Source organism: Phallusia mammillata, chromosome 3 (genome assembly GCF_965637545.1).
Source record: "Phallusia mammillata chromosome 3, kaPhaMamm4.hap1.1, whole genome shotgun sequence".
In the NCBI taxonomy this organism is placed as follows: Eukaryota; Metazoa; Chordata; class Ascidiacea; order Phlebobranchia; family Ascidiidae; genus Phallusia; species Phallusia mammillata.
In genome coordinates, this window is record NC_137254.1 from 15751108 (window position 1) to 15776260 (window position 25153).

At 38.7% G+C, this 25153-nt stretch overlaps 1 protein-coding gene across 1 annotated transcript; it reads right to left on the minus strand.

Annotated features, from left to right (window-relative positions):
* Nucleotides 1-667: 667 nt before the first annotated feature.
* On the minus strand, nucleotides 668-2659 carry LOC145219677 (zinc finger BED domain-containing protein 4-like). Its single transcript, XM_080087006.1, has one exon. The coding sequence runs from the start codon at nucleotides 2204-2206 to the stop codon at nucleotides 668-670; it is 1539 nt and encodes a 512-aa protein (XP_079943132.1). The 5' UTR covers nucleotides 2207-2659.
* Nucleotides 2660-25153: the final 22494 nt, after the last annotated feature.

A 25153-nucleotide genomic window follows, 5' to 3' on the forward strand; every position in this document is an offset into this window, starting at 1 on the left:
TCTCTTACCAACGTGTTTTCCAGCTGTTTTGAATGTCTCACTTTGATCTAAAAGTTCTGAATCTGAAAAAAATGCAAGGTTTTTGCTATTTCTGCCCAGTACACAGATATTTGCTTCTATTTTCACAAAAGTAGTCGTTCATTGTAAAAATGTACCTGCAATGTTCATGCATAAAAAAAATCATGAAATGTTATATGTTACAACAGTGGTTCCCAACTTTTTTTTGTCGCGACCCAAATACTTACCAAAATTTTGTTTTGTGGCCTCTCGCGACCCATGGATATGCATTCTTACTATTTGGGTTGTATTTTTGTTTGTAAATCAGGAAAGTTTTTCGAAAATTACTACGTTAGAAAAATAAAAAAACATCAAAGAAAAATTATTCGTTCTTCCGCCAACTTAGAGCTGGTTCAAAGTAGTGATGCACCGAAGTTTCGGCCGGCCGAAACATTTAGGCCGAATACGCTGTTTTCCAATGTTTCGGTTTCGGCCCGAACTTTTTTGTATGCAGAAAAACAATACCAAAGCTTCAGAAAAAGCACTTTTTGCGCACACTACGACAACTGCAAACATTTTATTATGTCCATGTTACCACAAAAATAATTTTGACAAACAGCAGGGCCTACTTTTACGGAGTCAATTAACATGAGGAAACAGCTACTGATTGTCACAGGTGCCAAATCGATTTGTGATGTAGAAACAGTAATTTCTCGGCATTTCTAGGGAGAAGTGGGTTTCTTTTGTCTTCATACAAAGTGCCGGCTTCACTAAACATTCTCTCGTTGTAAACAGATGATGCAGGGGCACACAAGATTTTTTTAGATACCAGGGACAGCACGTTAAAAGTGGTTGAGTTGCAAGCCCACCACTCGTTAGGCTTAGACGACCTTTCAAGGATAAGTAAGGCCAAAAATGAGTCAAGTTCAGCACTTATTTGGGTAATTTGGTTTTGTGCTTCATTACTGCCTGATGATTGGACACTGCTGGCTTTTGTTTCATTTACAATTTCGCTGAACGACCATATGTCTATTTCGGGTGACGCACTTGCACTTCGTGATCCTTCGGATGAATGGGACCTTTCTGTTTCTGTGCGTGACCTGCCCTGCAAATTTTTTGCTTCTTCTATTAAGTATATCTTTGCACGACTCTTTGTATCGTCATCGAAAAAAAGGCACTTAAACCTTGGGTCAATGATTGAAGAAATAAGCATAATCCTGTTACGCAAAACAGATCGTTGTCCTGTATAAAATCGTTGATGTACCGACTGCAGTAGTTTGGACTTTATGGTGTTTATGCCGCTATCTGAAGAATGTTTGGATAAGTATAAATGTAACGCAGCAACGTTTGGTATGATTTCTGATAATAAGGCTATGTCTCGGCTGATGCTTTTTGTAATTTCCTCGAACGGTTTTAGAACATGAATTAGACTTTCAATAGTTTTCCAATGGTCAAAATTCAGTGAGTCAAGTTTGCTTTCTGACAAATATATTTGAAGTGGTCGTTTTATGTCCAATATTCGGCAAAGCATATAATACGTCGAATTCCACCTTGTAGCCACATCTTGTATCGGTAACAGGGCTTGCATTCCTAGGTCAAACCGAATGCCCTTTAATGTAGTTGTTGCACGAGAAGAGTGTTTAAAGTGACCTACGATTTTGCGACATCGAATGATGGTTTCTTTTCCCTCTTCTTCAGCAAAAATAGAATCCTTGATACACAACTGCAGCTTGTGAATAAAGCAATGCACTGAAGGAATATCGGCCAATCGTGAACCCGAAGCCATGTTAGCAGCGCCGTCACGAACAAGAACGGTTATTTTTTCGTTGTTTATGTTCCATTCTTCTAACAGGTCATTGAACATGGTTTTAATATTTTCTGCGGTATGTTTTTCTGGAAAGTGTCGTACGTTTGAACCTGCACTTCGTAAGCTAAAGTTTGGCAAAAGCCAATGACCGCTTATGCTGATGAAAGATTCCAGGTTATTTGGTGCTGTCCATACGTCGGAGGTAATGGAGATGTTTGTGGCCTTGTCCAGTTCGTTTTTTATCATGTTTCGTTGGTCGTCATACACTTTAGGAAGCAAAGTTTCTGCAAAGTATTTTCGGGATGGAATTTGATACTGTGGTTGAAGATGTTTCAGTAAAGACCGAAAGCCATCGTCGTCGACAACGGAAAATGACTGATTATCTTTTGCTATCATGTACATTATTTTTGCTGATATTAATTTTGCTTTAAAGTGGTTAATGTCCCAGACTTTAGTTGCACAAAGTTTCTCCAAAATCGTTGTTTCTTTTTTGCTGTTTGAAGTACAAGGTTGACAGGCTTCTTGTTCTGATTTTCTTTCTGGTACTCATTATGGTGGTATCTGTTCAAATGACTAATTAAAGAGGAAGTTGTCCACGATTTGGCACTGCGTTTTTTATTGCCTCTTGATACCGTGCCTTTACTACCTGCACACAGCTTACACTTTGCATTTGATGGGTCACTTTCATCTGCTACAAAAAAATCCCACACAACAGAAGTCATTCTGCTGGCTTAAACACAGCTAAGTTTTTTTGCTCAATTACAATCGAATTTACAGTTTAAGCAGACCGTTAGACTGTAACACCCATACTATATTATGACGTAACAAGGCTATTTGTTTCATTGTTGTGAAACTTTTAGAGGTCAAACGCACTTTAGGTAAACAATTATCCTCTAATAAAATGAAGCTTGATTTTGATTCCCTTTCAGACCGGTTCAAATTTTGAACAGTTTAGAAATATTTCCACGCAAACAACAGCAGACTCGGGTGAAAAAATCCACTGTTGAAAAACTTAAGTTTCGGCCAAACGGCCGAATATTCGGTTTCGGCCCGAACTTTTTTTGGTCGGTTCGGTGCAACACTAGTTCAAAGCATTATGAGCCAGACAACGATTAACGGTGATCTAACAAACATTATGACGTCACAAACAGAATAATTCACTATCACGCCAAATAGTCGTGTGTGTGTGTGTGTGTGTGTTTTCTATTACCGTAGGCGATTTTTTAGTAGCTTGACGTGTATTTGAAACCAGCTCACTTAGATGGCTGACATTATACAATTGTTCAGCAACGGAAACGGAATGCCCTTTTGCACGGGCTACTGCCTCTTGTGCGTCCTTGCTTTGATTTCTCATTGCTGTTGTTGTTAATTTCCTTACTTGTGTAACCGAAATTCGCTGTGAAAATATATGAAAACATGTTACTTGAAAAATTGAATTAGACTGCGATGCAGTCATTTTCTGTCCCATATGTTGCCCTGAAAAGGATAAAAAAGCTTTTTGGTCAGGCACCGGTTCGTTTTTAAACGCTCCCAAATGTGCTTGGAAGTGGCCAGCAGTGACGATGCAACCCCCAGGTATGTTTTGTTCGTTTCGTTATTTCACCATGATTGTGTACTGGCCTTGCTTATGTGAAAAATCATTAAGTTCTTTGATGGTCATTCCTGTGATTACAGATGAGCGGCAACCAAGCTTACATATAATTTATGAAAAAATGTCTCCACAAACAGTTTTCAGAGAATTTAATTTTAAATTGATATTTTTAGGCAGCTTTTGAACATCTCTCGCATGTTGAGATCGTTCGTATTTTAAAATTGCAGCAAAAGGTATCGACAGTCCGCGCTTTATATTTTACATATTAGGAACTTTACTATTAGTTTTAGCTGTTTAACTGATTTTTTGTTCCTTCCGAACCTTCAGCTTGTCCTTTAAGTGTTTGTAGAGGGTTTTTTATATACATCTCAAATCTTCAAACATGCGTTGTTGAGCTGTTTCAGCATCTGAAGCTTGGTGTATCCCTATTCCAATTGTTGGCATCGATTGCTTTATACCTTTTTAAAAAAGTAAAGAACTTTGTTTTATTTTCTTACAGAGTTGCTCCAATTCTTTGAAATTTCCTCTTTAGTCTAGATCAGTGGTTCTTAACCTTTTTTCCTTGCTGCACCCCTTTCAAATCACTAACCAATTTTCGCTCCCCCTTTCAAATCACCAACCAATTTTCGCACCCCCTTTCAAATCACTAACCAATTTTCGCCCCCTTTTTGTAATTGCCTAAATAGAATAGACCTAACCAATCTTAATGATTCAGCACCCCCGCACCCCCTAGGAACAGTTCTCGCACCCCTTGGGGGTGCGTGCACCCCAGGTTAAGAACCCCTGGTCTAGATCCTTGTGCATTCTTGTAAGGTGACTATGCAATCCCATTATAACTCTTTTTTACAAAAGCAGCATTAATAACCGCTGTATGTTTTTTTCTACGAGCGCTCCTTCCTTTTGCGGAAAGTCAGCAGCCCAGCTGCTTATGGCCTGGCAAATCACATAAACGATGTCTCTGGATATGAAAAAAAAGTATTATGACAAGGTAACACGCTGCAATAACAAGTCAACACCTATGTAAAACTAAGGAACTATCGAAAAACAGTTGTGTCGTCGGTCTTATCTGGTGCAAAAACTAGTGATGGTATATTGTACGGGCGTAATCGTGTTCCATTGGATGTTACTGTAAATCCTTTACCCCCCGAGACGTCAGTTAAGTTCAATTTAAACGAAGGGAAGTTGTGATGTATGTATTTATCTCTAGATGACGTCACGTGTCGTATATAACCGTGTACCACGTCTAAAACGTGGCAGTCAATACAGGTATTCGCTTAAAGGTGTGTGAGTTCATGGCAAATGCATGGTCAGAAAAAACTTTATCCATATTTACCTCATGTAAGAGTCGAACGTTCTCCGGGTAAAATGCTTTTTGTTAAGTTTGGAGGATTGGCTTAATGCTAGGACAAGCTTGTCAAAAAGCTCTGGTGCCAATCTAAACGTATTTAAAAAAAAGCTTTGTCGCAAGCGACGCATAACATTAACCAGTTTAAAGTAGTCTCCTGAAAGTAATGTTTCTGGCTTACTTTTAAGACAAAACCACGACTTAAAAACAACCTTTTTCGCCTTTGGAAACTAGGGTGATTTCTGTTCTTTTAAGCCATTCTTTTCGTTTTTGAAATCAAAAAAAGAAGTAAACACCTAATAACAGACATCCTTAGTGCATTAGCGGACAAATGTTCAAAATTATGCACCCATTGTCCAAACTTTGTTTGCTAAGGTGCTTGTTTTTTAGAGTTGTTTTAAGGTAAACATTATACATTTGTGGACTAGGGATTCTATGTCAGTCCTCTACCACCAAACAAACCAATTTCAAAGCCTTCAAACACTGCACTAACGGCTAGCCACGGAAAAAAATAGTTTAGACGCGTTCGAGCACTGCTGTCTTTATTTAAAACACTATATAAAACAAGCTCTGCAATATTGGCAAAGTCACTGCGCTGCACAAAAATCAACACAACTCAACAGTACGACAGCCGGGGAAGAACTCCTCGTAACAACACGTGGCCCGCCAGAGGACTGGAAAACACTCCAAAAAGGGATCGCGACGAAACTAGTAAAAGAAACAAGAAAACCAACAAGTCACATGGTCCAAACCCACTGGTCAATTATCATAGCCCTAGCGGCTTACTTTAGAATGTAACACCTGAGATTGTAGCCGGAATGCTGCAAAAGGCAACGACAGGGGAGGAGTAAAAATAGGTGCAGTGAACACAAGGTGTGCCGTGGGTTAAATTCCCGTATAATGAAAAACAATGCACTGAAAAGCAATCGAACAGTTAAAAGGTAACCGTGAACGTAACATAAAGATGTGAAGCGGAATTAAGTGAAAAACATGAAAAACACATCGTGAAATTAAGGTAACTAACTTCCGTTTTAGGAAAATAAGCACATACACAGAAAACAAACTTAGTGAACTAAAGACAATGCAAGACACAGGTGGTGGCTAACGTGAAACAAGGTGATAACATAACGACGCAAAAATTTCGGTAACAGTTGTAGTAATTTTCCTTTTGTGATTGTTTGTCTAAAAATTTAATTGTTACGACATAAGTACAAGTCATGAGACGACTGTACGACGTGTCGGTAAAAAGGTGGCGTGCGAGTTCGAGAAGTTGGTCGTGGTCAAAAAACGCCCCCTTAAAGGATTTTGACGCTGAGAGTTTCGCAATGGCTCGCCTGGTGCTGTAAGAACACAAAGATAACATTAGACCCGGATTGTCGCAAGTGGGACACCAAAGCCATATAGATATGCACATACCTTTGCAAAATTTGTTGTTACTCTTTTGTCGACAAGTGGCAAAGATCTTCCAGGTGTTGCGAGTCTTCTTAGGGGCTTGATAAAGACACTGTGGATTTCTCACACACACAGTGGTCTGCAAGCGAGCTTTACGCTTGCATGTCAAAGATGTATAACTTTTTTTGCTTTATAAGCCTCAGTGTAGGTCTAGAGGGGCACAAGGAACGTTATATAAGTGCCCGTAGTGTGTTTTAAAGCAAGTATTACACAAAATTGAATTCCAACCACCTACTACTGTTGGCAACGTTGACGTTAAACAGAAAAATACGCAATATGACTCGGCCAAAACCAACTAAAACGTTAAACAAGGTATATTAAAGTACAGACAAACACGACATGATGAAACTTTCCCTGTTTGCCATATTCTTGTCTGTCTGTGCCTGTCAGCCATATTCTTTTTCTGCAGAGCATGCCGTTTTCAAAAAGCCCCAAATCGTATTCACCTTTTTTACAATGAATTTGTTATAGTGCCAGACTACATTTCTGTCGCAAACATTTTTTGGAACTGTTACCTTTACACAACCAGGGTGGTACCATTCCTTGCATCTGTCGCATTTGATATAAAACTGTTTGTTATAGTCCCTGATGCGCTCAGCTGCGAATGCTATCGCGAATGGACCGCAGATTCCTGATCCTGCTGTCTGTCGAGGAACATTGGGGAAAACACAATTAATATTTTTGTTGTTATCATAACAGAAGGGGCATGGTCTAAAAATACATTGGACGCAGTAATTACCCTTGACATTTATGATTTAAGCAAATTTTTGCTGGGCTGTGTGAATAGGGGACGTGTTTGTACAAACGAAAAACGCCAAACAACTTTGCACCAATATGAGGAAGATGCTGAGAAAGAATCTACATTGTTGAGTCTATATGACTATAACCAAGCCAAGTTTTGTTCCCTTTTACATCCAATAAGTCATTTGACATTAAGGAAAATTTTCTTTCCCGCTTTGTTGCACAACAGCTCCGCGCTAAACTGAATGTTCGTGATCACATAAACATTTTGTTAATTGACGCTGATTTTTCTGCTTTGCATTGTTATCTCGCTGAACTGCAGAGCCTAAGCAGTCCCGCAAAGACACTGTAGAAGATTGCCTATACTTTCCAATGCCTTTGTCTGGAGCTGTGAGCCTATTCCGTCATTTTTCTGCTTCTCTTGATCCTGTTTTTTTTTTGTTGCATCCTCTTTTCTCTTATCCTAATACCATATTTGTACTCGCGGACCAACCCAAGATAAGTGGTGGCGTTGGTGTGGTCAGTGCTGGTGGTGCAGGTGTTGGTTTGCTCCTCGGTGTCGGCCGTAGTCTAGCGTTGGTGCCGGTGGTGGTGGTGGTCTGCTCCTTGGTGTGGTCATTGTTGGTGGTGGTGATGACGTTGTTGTGGGTTGTGTAATCTGTAGAGTTTTAAGTTTGTTTGTTTTTTATTTTTTTCAGAAACAACTTATTATAAAAACTTACCCGGGGTTTTACCAACAATCTTGCTGCTTGAGCATAGGTTTGGCGGACCTCCGTTGGCTTCTTTCTCTTGGTATCTGATACCGGCAAATCAGACAACGCAGGAAAAACCCCGGAAAGTGATGCATGAGTTTGTTTCCTGACTGACTTTGCATTTGTGCCATACAAATGGAGATCATCTTTCGGATAGTCAGGGTGCCAGGCTGTTGCAACTTTGTTCTTTCATCTATTCAAATTTAATCCTTTTTGTTTTACTCGTAATCTATTTAGGAATTGAATAAAACCTTCATCTTGCTTTTGTCTCATGATTTGATGTAACTCAATTAGTTGAAATTGAGCCCAAAAATCAGGATGGAGGGAATCGGGCCTATGTTTTAATAATGAAGTGCCACACACTGGAGTAATTTGGAAAAAAATCACCAACAGCTAAAATAGAAATGTTGCCAAATGATGAGTCTGGGTCTGCAGGGCGTAGAATCTGTTTAAGTCTTTGGCTAATGTGCATCATGGTTTTGATCAACTATTGAAACCTGCTTTGGAAGCTTACCTCATCTATGACAAGAATTTTTAGATGTGCAAGTTTCAGTGATGTGAGTTTTTCTTCAGAGAGTGGCTTATACTGCTTGTTTGGTTTCACAATGCTCAAAGCAGAATGAATAGTAGTTCCACTTTGTAAGATCAATATTTATGGCTTCGAGTTTATTGTGACAACACAATGAAAACAAACACATACCAATGTTGAAAGCAGCTGTTCCAGTGAATGCCGTCAACAACACTGTGACTGCCGTTTTTTGCTAACAGTCACGCTGAGGGTATTAACAGTATAATTGACTGTCTTGGCGACGAAAGCTAGTCAGCTGTATAAGAATCTCAAACAACATGTACGGTCAGCAAGATGGTATATTCATCCGAAATTGAGATCACGACATGCGTACACGCGTTTTCTATAAGCAACACAAATAGGTTACAAGTGAAACAGCGAAGTAAGTGAAAGCATTAACACACTCACCGAATACTCGTGGCTTTATAGAAACTTCACCGCATTTACATAATTGTTTATATTAAATTAATATTGATTCCTAAATAAAACACATGCATTATTACTAAATAAGCAGATATTAACAGATACAATTTAGTCATTTGCGAGAGATCAAGTCGCTCATTTAAGAATCTCGTGTTACGTTACAAACGATTTCTATGGTCACACAAGATTAACATTATTTAAAAAGGGGAGCAACTTTTCGCCATAACAAACACCATTGCATCATCTGGTGTGTCAGAAAAACTACGATGTCACAAAAATTGTTAAATTTGGCCACTTCTTTTTTAACGAACCGAAAAATGGGAAGTGACAGACAAACCACGACGAGGGAGGTATAGCTGCAACAAATTAGAATAATAGGTTTCCACATCCTTGTCACGCCGAAATTTCGGAAACCGAATCACAGCCTGTTTTTGGCGTTTCCGAATAATTCCCATGTTGTTAGAAAGTGGAATATGTGTTATTGGTTGGTATCGGTATCAGATGATTTTTTTGATTTTGTCACATATGCAAACCAGGAACAAATTTCGGCAAGGCTCATGTTTCTGCTCTCATCTTTGAGGGTGGCCTCTGCGTCACAGTCAAAGTTGTTTCCCAAAGGAAACACCTGTGATGGAAAGGATGCTGCTTTCACTGTACCTGAGACCAACTCAGCAAGAGGGTCCTCAACAAGTAGTGGTTGCCCAACACTTGCCTGAACATCTCTCGCATGTTGTCGGCATGCAATTTCTTGGCTCTGGCTTTCTGGTTTTTCCACAGTCGCTTTAAATCGCTAGTGTCACAAGGGTTTTGGACACCAGCTATATTATATATTCTGTGACCTGTTACCAAGCTAATTCCTTGCGCCGTGCAGAAGCCTTGTCGGTATCTTTGCATTCAATCACGTCACTGAAGTGGTACCGTTCTCCTGATCATTGGGCAAAGCTGCCAACCACTCTTTGTCAGCAGCAACAAAGCTGTGGCGTGCCCTTTTGCTGCAAACTTTTATTGAAGACATTGTTCTATAATCATCAATGAGTTATAGTGCCTAAAAATACAAAACTGTTAGTTTACGGGTATTAGTAATAAAGCTATAGCTTGTAAATGTAAATATATTTACATTGAACGTGACACCAGCAAAAAAGAGAATTCAACTACTTTTTGTCAAAATAGAGGAACAACCCTATAAAATACCACAAACAAATGGTTTCAGTACTGTCTAAACTTTTGTTGCAGCCGTCTGCCTAATTTTTTCTCCACTGAAAGGTTCAGTTTTTGAAATGCAAGTTAAAATGACGGATTTTTTTGTGTTTTGGGATGCTGGCATACTGCTACCGATTTCTGTGTCATTTGAAGCATGGCGGTACACGTTTTTTAGGTCGGTGTTTACAATGAATCATTACATACAAAATGCAGCTTATTCCATTGCTCGTTGCTAAATTTGGGTTGGGGGGTAACATTTTGAAACACGCATCGTAGATGTAACCATTGTAAACACGATTTACATTCTACCACTTGTTCTCCGCGCTATACAGTTTTGCAAACACAATATGTTTTTTGACGTGGGGTCCCTTTTTTGTCTGAAACGTCGGAATTTGACCGTACATCATCTGGGTGTAATTTAAATATGACTGTTGGACGCATTTTCTAAATTCCAGGTTATTGAACCAATTATATCGAATCGTTTTTACGGTTTGCTTAGTAATTTGCAAATGACACATCCTTGTAAATAAGCAGTTATTGCACTTATAGGTAACGAAGAGTGATTGGGGTATCTAGTGAGCTGCTGTTCCAAAGCCTCAATACACGCTTTTATATTCGTCCTGAATGTCATTACTATCTTTTTTTTCCATGTAATGTTTTTATATGTTTCCTTTCAAACGCAAAAAGCTTGTTCAAACGGTCACATGGAGATGAATGATTTTTCCAAAATGAGTTAATTTTTAAAAAATGTTTAGCGGATGTATCATCAAACCCAATAAGAACATGTTTTTTAAAGTACAAAGCAATTGTTTTTGTTTGAACCGTTTTTTATTGTATTGGGGGGAAACAAATGGTGATTAAATCCACGACCACACAAAGAAAGGGAGGAACAGCTGAGTCCTGTGGATTAGTGAAAACCCACGGCTAGTATTCTAGTACTCACTTTAACCGACGAATTCGCTACCTTTGTCGGTTTTGCCACTTTCACCGACGAAGTCGTAAGCTTCGCCGGAGCCGTAACGTTTGTCGAAGTTGGACGCTCCACTGTGTACATTGATCGACGCGGCATTAACCAGTCCGACACAGAACCAAATATGCATCCTGTCGTCAATAATGCTTTTTTAGCTTTACTCTTTTACTATCTACGTTGGCGCAAAGTCTGCTTCTGTTGACTTACCACGTTCAGTTGATTGCACAGCAATCATCGAGGTCTGGAATGTCATGGTCAAAAACATGCCAACTGTTCGAGAATTACGTTGGCACCGGCAAATGCATTCCATATGGTCTCCCGCCAATGCATTCCATATGGTCTTACAAAAGCCTTTACCGCAGGGTGAGACTCCAAGAAAACTCTCCAATTGCATTCCCAAGTAGAAATCACCGTGTAGCCAAGCGATTGAAGATATTCTGTTTTTTCCACTGTCTCAGCATAGAGTTGTTCTCTCGTCTTCGATGGCGTTGAATTTGGGGGGTCAAGTTTACAAAGTAGGCACCCAAAGATAAAAAAACAATTAATACCACATGGTAAAGTGTATACCCTGAAAATAGTGTTAAAAACAAAAATATTTACCATGGAACTCGAAGACAGTTTTTGTTTGGGTGTCAAAGCCGTCCACACGTACACGCCTCGAGCTTAATTGCTTTTCATTGGAATTGAGCCCATGATAAATCTTCTGTCCTCTTTCAAACACTTGGTATTGAATCCATTCGTGAGCGATCTTTGAATGGTAATAGGGAAACTCTGGTTTAAAGTTGTTTTCACGAAATCGTCGAATAGGGAAGCCCACAGGAAGTTTAATCAAAACCCATCACCCTTTTGCAGGTTAATGGGTTTGAGATTTCGTGGGGTCTGATTTTGGTTATTTCAGTTTCAGCGAATCTGTTTATTATCAAACTTGGACCTCCGGTTATTTGCTCGCGAATCAAAGAAGATAAATTTTTGTTTTTACTGCCGAACATGGTGATCGCTACGTCATCTGGAAGGGATTCATTTTGTTGTTTGTCGGTTAAACCGGGCACTGACATGGCGTCTTTAGCTAAATCTAACCCATCTCTTCTGTAAATGTCACATTGTGTTTGCAACGCTTGCAAAAAAGATTCAACATCTAAAATGTTGTAATATCTTAGATAGTCTCGCAAAGTTGTCATGTTTTGTTGCTTCCAGATCTAAACAATAAAAAGTCACCTTGTAATTTTTTTATTTTTATTTCCACATGCACAAATATATATATTCCGCAACTTTAAGTTCATCGGGGTATTCCCCATTTTGTTAAAAATCCAGTTAAACCAGTTAAAAATCTCTGAGAGCATAGGTGAAATAATGCTTTTAACCATTTTAATGTATTTGATAGGAATTTCATAACTTAGCACAGATTTTTGACTGTCAAGTGTGGATATATACATTTCCACCTCGTCTGGGGTAGTGTCAAAGAAGAAGAAGGATGATGGCTGTGTGGTGTAGGCACTGGTCGGTGGTGGCATTACTGGTTGTGGAATAGATGACGCCATATTTGCTCCGATGTTAGCAAAGAACTGATTAAAGTTGCTGGCAATTGTAACTGGGTCTGTGGTGCAATGTGCTACACCATCTAGTTTAAGTTCTGCTGGGGCATTGTGTGGAGTTTGTTTTCGTGTGATACCAATTTATAAACCAGGTTAACAGGTTGAATGCACTAACTACAGGCCAGTTTCACTGCTATCCCCGTTTGCTAAGATATTTGAAAAAATTATGTACCAACGTTTGTATGACTACGTTGAAAAAAAATGGAATGTTAACAACTCACCAGTATGGTTTTCGATGCAATCGGTCCACTTCCCTGGCAATTTACGACATCCACGAAAGAGTGTTAGCCGCCCTTGACCAGAAGAAATATACATGCGCTATTTTAAAAAAACACACACACACACACACATAAACCAGTTAAAAATCTCTGAGAGCATAGGTGAAATAATGCTTTTAACCATTTTAATGTATTTAATAGGAATTTCATAACTTAGCACAGATTTTTGACTGTCAAGTGTGGATATATACATTTCCACCTCGTCTGGGGTAGTGTCAAAGAAGAAGAAGGATGATGGCTGTGTGGTGTAGGCACTGGTCGGTGGTGGCATTACTGGTTGTGGAATAGATGACGCCATATTTGCTCCGATGTTAGCAAAGAACTGATTAAAGTTGCTGGCAATTGTAACTGGGTCTGTGGTGCAATGTGCTACACCATCTAGTTTAAGTTCTGCTGGGGCATTGTGTGGAGTTTGTTTTCGTGACAACAATCTATTGACTATTTTCCACATTCCCCCTATATCATTTCTATGATCGGTTAATTGCTTTTCAATGTATTTTTTTTTATTGTATTTTTCGACAATCAGGCGACAGTCCGAAAACTGAAAATTGCCCTTTGTCGTGTCGTTATGCAACAAGACGAAACGCATTAATGGAAAACAGGGTCATCAGTAATAAAATAAAGTAGTGGAAAGAAGCAAACAAAAGCAGCATAGTAAAAAAAGTACAGTACACAAATCAAAATCGTTTGCAAGCAGACAGGTAAACTTGAACAGCATTGAAAAACAACAAAAGATTCCCTTTGCTTAAACCGGGATGTCCGAACAAAATATAACGAAGGATGATTTGAGGAGCAACATTGTGAAAAGATTGTACACTAAGCTCGGTGTCTGCAGAGAAAATTTTCTGCAATGTTGATAGCAAAGTAATTCGGGGACGAGCTGATAATGGGCATTGAAGGAATAGGTGTGTTGTTGTTTCTAAACCATTACAAGCACAGCGACGATAATGTTTAGGGTTTATGTTCAGTGGGCTGTGACCAAGTCTTAGCATACAATGGACTGCAGTGAATTTGGGTTGAGATCCATGTAGGTGCAAAGTATTAGTTGCCGGTGTAAAGAAGTGTCTTTTAAGTTTAAATTTAAATGCTGAAAATGACTGCAGGCAGCGAATGTCTTGTGGAAGCTCGTTCCACAAGCGAGTGGACTTGCAAAAAAACGAGTTAAACTTTTGATTGCTGCGACAATGAATGGAGTTAATTTTAAGTGGATGACGAAGGTCGTAAGAAAATGTATTTATGTTTGGCTTCTCTCAGAATGTGGTTTAGCTTGTTCCGATACTGTTTGTATTGGTTATGTTTACTTGTACTTGCAAACCCCGACCTACATAAAGCATGATACATTTTGTTTTTCGTTTTGATTGACTTATAAATACCCTTGCTTATCCAAGGTTTTTTGGCCAATTTCCTTCTTCTTCTAGTCATTGTGGTAAGTGGTGCATGTTGCTAGAGTATCTTGTGAAAATAATGGTTGAGTAAAGTGAATTTGTGCAATATAGATTCAGTAGACAGAGGTATGTTGCTAACAGCACCTTTTATGTCCGAAATAAATTTTTCGCGATGAAACATGGTCTCATTTCTACTTAGCATTTTTTCTGTTTTATCATAGCAAGTTGAATGCAATAACACAAAAGTTGGCAGATGGTCAGAAATGTCTGCAGATAGTATTCCTGATTTGCAGGAAATATTTACATTGTTTGTGTAAAAATGGTCAATTAGAGTTTGGCTGTGGTTAGTTAAACGAGTTGGTTGACATATTAAGGGTGATAGACCATAAATTTTAATAGAATCTAAAAAGTTTTGAATACTTTTAATTTCCTTGTGTTGCATGAGATCTATGTTGAAATCACCACATATATAAACAGTCTGGTTGGTATCACTCAGTTTATGCAATACTGATGATAGTGCATCCTGAAACTTTTCAAATGAGTGTTTAGGATGCCTGTATATTACTCCCAATATTACATTTTTTTGTTTCAATTTAAGTTGCAACCAAAGACTTTCAGTATCTGGGGCAGTAAGTGTAATATCCGATCTTATGCTATTTGTAAAGTGTGATTTTATTACTCCAACTCCTCCAGCACTATGGGGAGTATCAACATGATAGAAGTTATATCCCTTTATATCAGTAGCAGTGGTTATGCCCTTGAGAGTTATTCTAGTCTCAGTTACCATAATAATGTCAGGGGATCTAAACATATCAGATAGCCATTGTTCTAAAGCCGGTTTGTTTTTCCTTAGACTTCGAATGTTAATGTGCATTATATACATATCTTTGTTACACAGTTTTTTTAGGGCATAGTTTAAGGATGCACTATCACAGTAATCGGAATGGGTATGATCACTGTTTGCTAGTAAACAGGGTTTACCAGGTGTTTCTATGGGTGCAATGGCATTTCTTAGCTCTAAGTTGCTGATATTGCAAAAGGGTAACCTGGACAATATGCATCTGGTACAAAAGTATGGGGTGTTTTTGTTGACACTACATTTGTTACATTTCATGTGGAAGAAGGGTGTTTAACTTTATTTGGGTTTAGGTATTAATCTTATGCCTTACTAAATCTTTGTCGTTCCGGATGGCAATGATGTTGCTGTTGTCATCCTTTTTTAGAAATGTTGCTCCATTTCTGGTCCAGATATGATGGTACTGATGCTCCTTCTTGAACCGGAGACAGCTATTAAATCTCTCACGGTTCTTCTTGGTCAGGCTCTCATTAATAAAAATTTGATTGACCGGGGATACACTTCTGTTGGATTGTTTAAGTTTATACCGGTTTGAATATATTGCATCTCTCACTTTACGGCTCATAAATTTTGCAATAATTGCCGAGCGTGGGTGGTCTTTTGATGGTCTCCGAAGTCGGTGCGAGATGCTGATGTCAGGTTTACTAATAGTGATCCCCAACTTTTTCACAGCCGAGATCACCAGAGTGTCTGTGCACTCATTTTCAGAATAGGGAAGGCCCTTGAATTCCAAGCAGGGTCTGCGACCATACTGCTCGAGGTCATTTAAGTCCTCAGAAGTGGAGATGGTCACTGCTTGTATCTCCTTTACAGCCTTCTTTAGTTCCCTATTTTCTGTTCTTAAAGTTTTTAATTCAATCTCATTGTTTGCTACCTTGGATTTTACCTCCTCATATTGTTCCTGTAAAAATGTCTGGCTCTTCCGGATCTCTTTTAGTTCATTTATCAGCTCTTTTAAGGTTGAGTCGGTAGAGGTTTTGCTCTCCCGAACTTCTTCCCTCAGGGATTCGATCTTCTCCAGCACTATAGATTGATCATCTTTCTTTTTCCTCAATTGTTGAGTCATAATCCTTTGCTTTGGCAGGTCAGATTTTTATTTCAATAATGTCACCTAAGCAACCTTATTCAAATAGAATCGCTATAAACAGTAGTATGCTATAAACACAAACAAATTTTTGAATCTGGAATCCGTAAGCGCATAGATCAAATTCTGCAGTTTAATTGCAACTCTATGTTAACTAGTTTGTGTTCTACAAAAGCAAAAGCGCGAAAAATAATCTTTATCTGGTGACTAACCCTTCCTCGGGCTTAAATCGTTGCTTCGACACCTTTAACATCTTACGAAGCCGTTGCCATAAGGTACAGATTAAATCAATATTTATGCCGCAAACAATTCACTTATTTGATCCGCATCTTTGTGTATGACTTTACCTACAGCCTGGTATGCAGCTGAAATTTATGGTCCTTGACGAATTTGGACCTTGTTACTTCTTTGTCTTCCATATCTAAGGTGCTTCAAACGGCTTTAAAGCTCGTCTTATCATGCTGTGACTGTCGAACCAGTACAGCAACCAGTATTTATGAATGCACGGACCCGTAACCGGCAGTTTTGGTAAAAGACAAAAGGATATAACAACGTCGTTTAGAAGTCAGTCTCTCCAGCAGATTTCCTGTAAAGTTTTGGTGCAACCTGAAACCTATTAGTTAGTGCAAGTTATCCTAACTTCGATTTAAGAACGAAGAAGGTTTGATTTAGATTTTTTATTTTTGTGTGCTGAAGTTAAACCTCAAATGAAAATAAGTAATACCGTTTGGCAACAAATGGCGCAAGATGATTTTTGTTTGTTAGGTGTCTTTTAAATGACCATTAAACCATAACGACTGATTTTATAGTTTGCGTGTGTTTATTTTTAGCCCATTTTAAAACATATATTTGTGACACGAATGATGTTGAGAACATGAGCCACTTGAAGAAGGTGGCTTCGTTAAAACAATACGAGCAATGATTTGTGAACTGTCTTACGAATAAATTCTCCAGAACGGTATGTAAGTGCAATAATTTCCAGGCCTGTTTGGTAGTAAAACGCAATATCCACTCAACTTTTCGCATTGTTGTTCCTTTGTTTATCGTGCACTGTTCTAGTCGCATTCAGTGTTATTCACCCTGATGAAGACGACCTGTATAGGACGTCGAAACGTCGGAATAAAAATACATTTGCCAGAAGAGCTCTATAGACTTGATACTATGCCTGGCAGCAACAGCTTATTTACATATTAAATGTATGATTCGGGATAATTTTCCGCCTGGGATACAGTAGTTACTGACAGGTAAAATGTGAATGTTTTTTGCACAAATCACATATTAAAAGAAGTCGAGAGGAGGATTAAAACACATGGTGGAAAAAAATAATGAAAAGGTCCTACAAGACGACATTCATAGTACGTCAGGCCTACTAAAGACGTGATAATGGTCTCCCAAGCATTCCCATATGGGAAGGAACAAACCAGAAAAGACTTGCCTGCGTTTGTATTCGATCCCACGATAGGAGTCTTTCCGGGACTCGCGCTCTATCGCGAAAAGACGACGTTACAACAACTGTACGTGGTACTTTCAAGCAGATGGTCGCACTCATTTAAAATCTATTTTGATGCAAATTTGAAAAACGATTTCATTCAACACTCCTGCAAGTTTGTAACAGAAGCATTTACTGCGTTTCAACAAGGTGCTATAACCAACAATATCGCCAAAAGTATTAACCACGTGCTAAAGGCAGTAGTAGTATCAGAACACCAACTATTTGCCCACTGACCTGATGATAATGATATTAAAGCAACTTCAGGACATTTACCGCTACGACTTTTTGCGCGCAGTTACTGGCTTCGGAAAATACCAGTTAAAACCAGAGTTTTCTTTTTTGAGGGAACCACGCACTGAAGAACACTTACCAGTTATTTCCACAATGGAAAATCTGGTTGAAAGTGGAGATGATTATCGGACAACCCAAAAAGCGATGGCACGACTATTGCCTTAAGCGAGGTCTGATTGGCTTTTCCGCTGCCACATCATCACTTTCATGAATCCTTTCATAAACAAGGTCCAAAGCGTTGTTAACCGAACCCTCAAAGTGTTCTTGTACACGTACCGGCTTATGTTTTTTCCATGTTCTGGCGGTGCAAATGGCAATAGAGGAGTCAAGCCCAGCGCGATTATGATCAAAAAAGCCCTGACTTTGACAAAGGGTCCGGTCGAAAACGAATTAAGACTAGGGATGTGTTCAAAGTAGAGTAATTGGGTATTCTTGTCAGTGGTTGTCACAATAATAAAAGATGTTTTATTAAAAAACATATGATTAAGAGGCAACCACTGTTAGAAACAACTGTGTCGAGGTAGCAACTCGGGTTACTATTGTTTAAAATGAAGCGAGGTAATAAAATAAACGCACATTTTTGGCCAAAACGTAAATAGGCCTGCGAAAATTCAGAAACAGAAATAGCCTCGACAAGCCAGGGTAACAAATCTCCCCAGACTTTTGAATTACTTTCGGATGCTATTTCTCTATTAGATATTGGACATGCCATTGATACACCAGTTATTGATGACAGGAAGCGATTGGAATTACTTGACAATGTTCGGTCTCCATCTGACAGTTTTGTATGGTACGCAAAGAAGGTGGAAAAACTGGAAAGAAATATCTTAGAAAGCAGCACATCAGCGGGTTTTACGATTGCTTTGCATTTTCACAATAAAAGAAAGGAATTTTCTGCAAGTATTACGTTATATTTGCTCCTCAGGAGTTTCGCGGAGTCAAATTAAATCGATTAGTCAAAACACCTTTGCAAAAATATACACATTTACCGAAAAAGATGGGTTATTGACGTCTCATCTTGCGCATGGTCTTCACAGTGAATGTTGCTTGTGAAAATATACGACAAACAGCAGAACGGTGCCTGCCCATAAAAAATGGGATTGACAACGTTTTCCAACAAGTGATTTCGGCTTTTAAAACGCAGCGACAAAAACAAACAAAGAGGCTCTAAAGAAAATTATACGAGCAGTGGAACATATCGTAAGTCTGGTGTTGGCGTTCCGTGGCCACAGAGACAGCGGCAAAATTGCACTCGACTCAAAAAAACTTTACTCGCTCTCCTTCAGCTTATGGTCCAATCTGGCGACACGGTTCTCGAACGCCATATAAATGAAGCTTATCGCAATAGTATATTTCCCCCATTGCTCAAAATGAGCTGATTGAAGCCATCGATGTCACAATGCGTAAAGTTGTAGTGAGGGAGGTATGCGACTCCAGAGGGGGCATTTCTTTCATGGTGGCCCAGGGTTATGACGGCGCAGCAGCTATGTCTGGGCAACTTAATGGCGTGCAAAAGTATGTCCGAGACACATTTGTGCGGTACACAACCTGAATCTCTGTCTGGCCAAAGCTTTACATGTGCCACCAATATCTGCGCCACTAGCCACTATTCAATCTACAGCCCTATTCTTTTTTGATTCTAGTAAAAGGATGGCCTCTGCTATCGTTTATACGATCTGTTTGTCCAGGAAAGCGCTCACACAAGACTGCAGCAACACTTTCAGACACGATGGTTTGAAAAGCAGACTTCTGTTTTGATATTCAGAGCTTTACCCTGCTGTAGTCGCAGCGTTAAATTCTTTGACATCGTGTCCTCGCAACGGAGGTAAAGCGCTGATGTTAATGAGGGCTATCAGTGAGTTTACTGCAAGAGTATTGGAAGTTACTAAACCGTTGGCAATACTCCTCCAAATTGTCTCTTTGATTTGCATAAGGCTGCAGCATCTGTAAGTAACTGCGTTGACACGTTGAAGCAGATGCAAGAAGAAGATGACACATTTCCAATGTTATTTTCGAAGGCCGAAGCACGCCATGGCGGTCCTATAACCCTGCCCAGAAATATTGGAAGCCAAGTTCACAGAGGAAACGCACCGGCCGATTCTCCAGCGTCACACTACAAGCGAAATGTTTTTAAACCCTTCATTAATACTGCCATATCACAGCTTCGTGTACGGTTTAATGAACACTCTGCCAAGGCACTGTCCATGCAGTCTCTTCTTCCAAAGTTCTGTGTACACGAATAGTTCGGGCGGATCGAAGCTGCTGTTGAAGAGTTTGGTCGCTTATTTCCAGGACCGAAAAATACAGTAGAAGCTGAGTCTTTTCGATGGAGAAACCAATGGAAGCGCCAAGAAGTCAAATCAACAAATATCATTGATATGGCTTTTCCAGCAACAACCGCAGCAAGTGAGTATTCATTCAATACATTAAAATACATCAAAAAATTCCTGCGTTCTACTATGGGTGAACCTCGATTGAATGGGCTTGCCTCTTTATTTATTCACTGCGACATTAAATTAAATTACGACGACGTAATTGTGGAATTTTCGAAAAAAAATAGACGTATAGACTTCATGTAGATCTGTATATTCCTCGTGTCGTATTACGTAAGTGTATATTTTCTATTTCTTCCATTCTTCATTCGGTTTCGTTAAAAAAAACATACCAAGTGTTACTGCGATCTAATCGTGACTATAACGTTCGTTACTTACAGCAACAGCAAGGGCTTTTCACAGGGCCTTAGGCTAAATAAATTTGTTCCTGATAAGATTGTCAACTGATTTTAACTTGGAAATATACATTTTCCGACTTGTGATTTACAAATAATGATTCGTTGCAACAAAGGCAGTAGAAACGGGAATCAATTAACCAGGAAAAGTAAATAGGTTTTTGAAACTAACCTATTATTTTTTACTAAGTTATAATGCACTCAATTGGTGAACCATTCAATGACAATGAATCGGCATTTCAGAACATTTCACCAAAAGCTGCTGGAAGATATTGATATTTACAATCCAGGTTTGTACACATTCTCCAAACACTAATATTTAATTTATTCCAGAGATAATTGACAAACATTTTAATTTTAGATTTTTCCACCATGTCAGAAATGCTTTAATCGTTTTGAAACACGTGTTTAAAAAAACATAGACTGTAAATTAAGAAACTTATCAGACGTCTGCTTCACAAGTGTTTTACCTTCTTCCCGCTGACCCTGCACGATATTTATTTGACACACCAATGTCAAAGCAACAGAAGCTGAAGGACGATGTTTCTACGGAAAGAAATAGTTTTTAACGAACAAAAATTCCTTTACTTGATATCTAAACGGTCAACTTTTATGTAGAGCAACTGTGGCAGTCCTCCATATTGGGAACAAACACTTAAAGGAATTATTTGCAATGTTGAGACAACTTGGAATACCCGCATGGTCGTGTGTTTTTTTCAGCAGCTGATCGCAGATGTCCCTAGATTATACAAACAATCTGCACACAACAACATTTGACTTATTCCATTGTCAACGATCCTTCAGGTTTATCCTTCATACTAGAAAGAAACGGAATAGTAAAAACGCACCAATTATCACTGACACCCAACTACTTGTTCCATGCTGTGATAAGACAGTTCAATTTCGCTTGAAACATGTGGTGTGTCTCACCTCGGAAAAGAAGTTCAACATGGCCATTATATTACGTATGTGTTTCGTAATGGCACAGTTTTTAAATACGACGACAACACGATAGTCAAAACTAATCTGGACGACGCGTTGAAAGTGACCAGCACATGAAGTTACATTTTTTGTACCAAAATCAGATTAACACCAAACCTTGTCAACACAACTCGCGAAAACATTCTAAAAATTGTGAAAAGAAAACCTCGCAAAACCTACAAGGTACTTTATGACAAGCGAGGAACAACAGTCTTACACGGTCGAAACTGGATCCTTTAGTGCAGGGTCGGCACCCCCTGGCACACGAGGTGATTTTTCATGGCACACCGAGTGCTTTTCAAGTTTGCATTCTTTTGCAGCTTAGCTGTTTGATATGAATTAAACTATTTGATTACAGTGATCTGCGTCGCTTTCCCTGCTTGTGATTTGTATTTTTCCCAGCCAAACACAAGGATGCGTCTGTGTCGTCATAATTTACCAAACAATGCGTGTGTTTAGGGTGAAGTTAACTGTTTGTTTGGCAGATGTTCATCACTAACCAGTTTGCAATTATTGTGACTTAAAACAACTGTTGCAAATAGTTGAAGCGAATAAGTCAGAACTGTGCACGGTTTAGTCTTAGCTGTGTCGTTTTCCCTTAAATGTTTCTTCGTAAGAGTGTAAACCTGGTTTTGAAAGGGCAATTAATCATGGAATCTTCTGTGAAAAATATATATCATTATATCGAGGATAAAGGATGTGCCTGTTTCCGCCAGGACAGTAGAAAGACGCATTATGGACATGGCCACAGATGTAAAAGAAAAGCAAACTGTTGCACTAATAAATGCGACTGTTTTTAGTGTGGCTTTTGATGAAAGTGTGAATATAAACGACATTTGGACACCCTGTAATAAAGTTTCATTGCATTGTTTACCAAGAAAATCTGTGTGCAAAGATTTCAAATTCAGCTCTCAATAACGTTAAGTCTTCTGTAACAAAAATAGTAAATTTCCTAGTCGCACGCTCTGTTACAACACACAGACAACTTCGTTCTTTGCTTGAAGATATGGAATGTGCATATCGAGACTTGCCTCTGCACTGCAGCGTAAGATGGCTTAGTAGTGGTAAGGTTCTGTTGAGATTTGTCGAAAGTCTGGTCGGGATTAAAGCGTTCTTGGCAGAAAAGGGTGAGGCCTATCCTGAATTAGAAAAGCGAAAACGAAACTTGGAAAAGATAAACTTTAACTTCGTTTACGATGCTGTTGTCAAATGTCGCATCCTTATAAGATGTGAATTGTAATACTCTTAACAATAAAATTTTATGATTAGCAGTGTGCAAAATGTGTTGAAACTTGCTATATCCTTATAATCCTGCAAGTCATACCGTAACATTCAGCAAAATGCGGTTTAACTCTGTCTCAGGTTCAATATCAAAAGATTGTTCGTCATCTTTCATCAGAAATTAATCAACCTTTTATTTAAGTCTTATTGTTATTCGTGTAAGTTGGTTTAGCTGAGCAAATAGTCTCATTATTTCATGGAGTTGATTAGCTGCTGGTGGCAATGTTGTACTTTTCACTTTCTGCATTTTAGGGGCTCTTACACTCTGATGTGGTACCAAAATAGAACTGAAATCAAAGTATTAGATGAATTTCTTTTTGTTAGGTTCATTAATCCTGGTCCACATTTAATGAATAGGTAATAAAAACAGAAATTGCTTACTGCTATTATGGAAGACGACTGTTGCGAACAGGTGGTGGTATAAAACAATCACTTTGTGATGTATTTTGTCCAAAACTGTTTTCTTCGGAAGATTGAACATCACTTAATATGTATGCCTTTTCCAGGTGCCGGTCATACGATTCTACTAATAAAAACAATTTTATGATTAAACGCCAATCAGATTTTGATATGAAGGCATTATTTAAAGAGACACCATACAGTGACTTTGGGTCGCACCTGTTAAATGTGCCAGAATACAGAAGAATAGCAGACAAGGCAATCTCCGTGCTTATTCAAATGCCAACTACGTATTTTTTGCGAAATCAAATCTCGAAAAAGAAATCCAATCACACACATGGATCCATTGATGAGAGGAGCAATTGACAAAGATATCATACCTCGGTGTGAGTTAGAGTAATGTGCAACAACAAAACAGTCATTAAATAGGCATTCTTTTTGTTATTTTCTTAAGTTCGTTTGATGCTGTTAATCGAACTCTCACCGACAGTGTGTAAAACAGGGGCGTGCAACACACGGCCCGCGGCACCTATTTTCGTAGCCCTCGCAGACTTCAAATTACTCTATAGTCATGAATACTTTTTACTGTTAGAGCATGGAATGCTATTTGTACACCATCACTGGTATTTTTAACTTTGCACAACGTCACACTGTGATAAGGTTTAATTAACTGTGGCGACATATTCCCGTTGTTGCATCATAGTGTTCATTATGAAAGAACTGCCTTTCTAGCAATGATTCAGAAACATGATTTATAGGTTCAGTAAATATAGTGAGATGTATTGTACGAAAAGGTTAGCAAATGTCCCATTGATTAAAGAGTACTCAAAAAGTAACTTGATTTTGTGCGCCTTGCTATTTAAATAAACTGTTTAAAACAGCGGTTCCCAACCTGTGGTACGCGTACCACTAGTGGTATGCGAAGGTCTTTCAGGTGGTACGCGAGTAGATTTCGTTTTTTTCACAAAAACCTGGATTCACAACTTTATGTTTTGTTTACGAAAAAACGTTACCTAAGCCTATTCTTATTGTTACGTAACTACTCCTGTTGTGTCGTATTATTACGATCTTCAAGTCAATTGTCAACAAGAAGCATAGTTGCTTTGAAAAACCGTACAACGCTGTGGTACAGTGGGCGTTAAGGCCCGTTCACACCGGACGTAGCGTAGCGAAGCGAAGTTGAGCGAACCTTTCGCTACAATGGATTTCAATGGGACTGTTCACACCGGACGCAGCCTTCGCCCGAATTCGGGCGAACTCGGCGAGGTTTCGTGAGCGTAGCGAAAAAGTTGGGCGAAGGTTCCTGTACAGTCGTAATTTTTTACCAGAAACTTTGCCGAAAAGTGTACAGTAGGCTGGATGAAGGTTTAAAAGTAACGAGTTTTTGTTTGTCAGTAAAAAAGAACAGTTGGCTGTTTAAAAAAAAATGTAAAACTAGTAGGTTATCTTTTTAAACAGATAAAAATCCAGTTAGAATTTGAAACAAGTTTTTTAAAACAAATTGCAGTCAATGTAAACAATATGTAAAAATTTAAATAAACGTATAGTCACTGTAGTTAACTAATATGTGTATGTGAGCTGCAGCTACAAGAAAAACTATATGTGATATTAATTATGAAAACTTATGTTTTGTTTAGCAGGTACAATAAAGACATTTATTTGTAATATAAGCGAGGTATTTTGTCAAAACAAAACTTGTTTTAATGTATGTGAAGTAAGCTGTATTTTTCTGGTTCCCTTTAACCAAGGATTCCCATGTCTGACTTGATTGGATTTACCAAAACCATATGTAGGTTTGTATTTTGTAGTAACATGTTTGATATGTATCAGTATCCCTCATCAGTATAATTTTTGCAATGTTTTAAAATGTTGGCATTAGTATACTTTTTGCCTTGTCATTCACACGCTGTTCTATCAAATGTTGGTAAATTTTGTGGCCT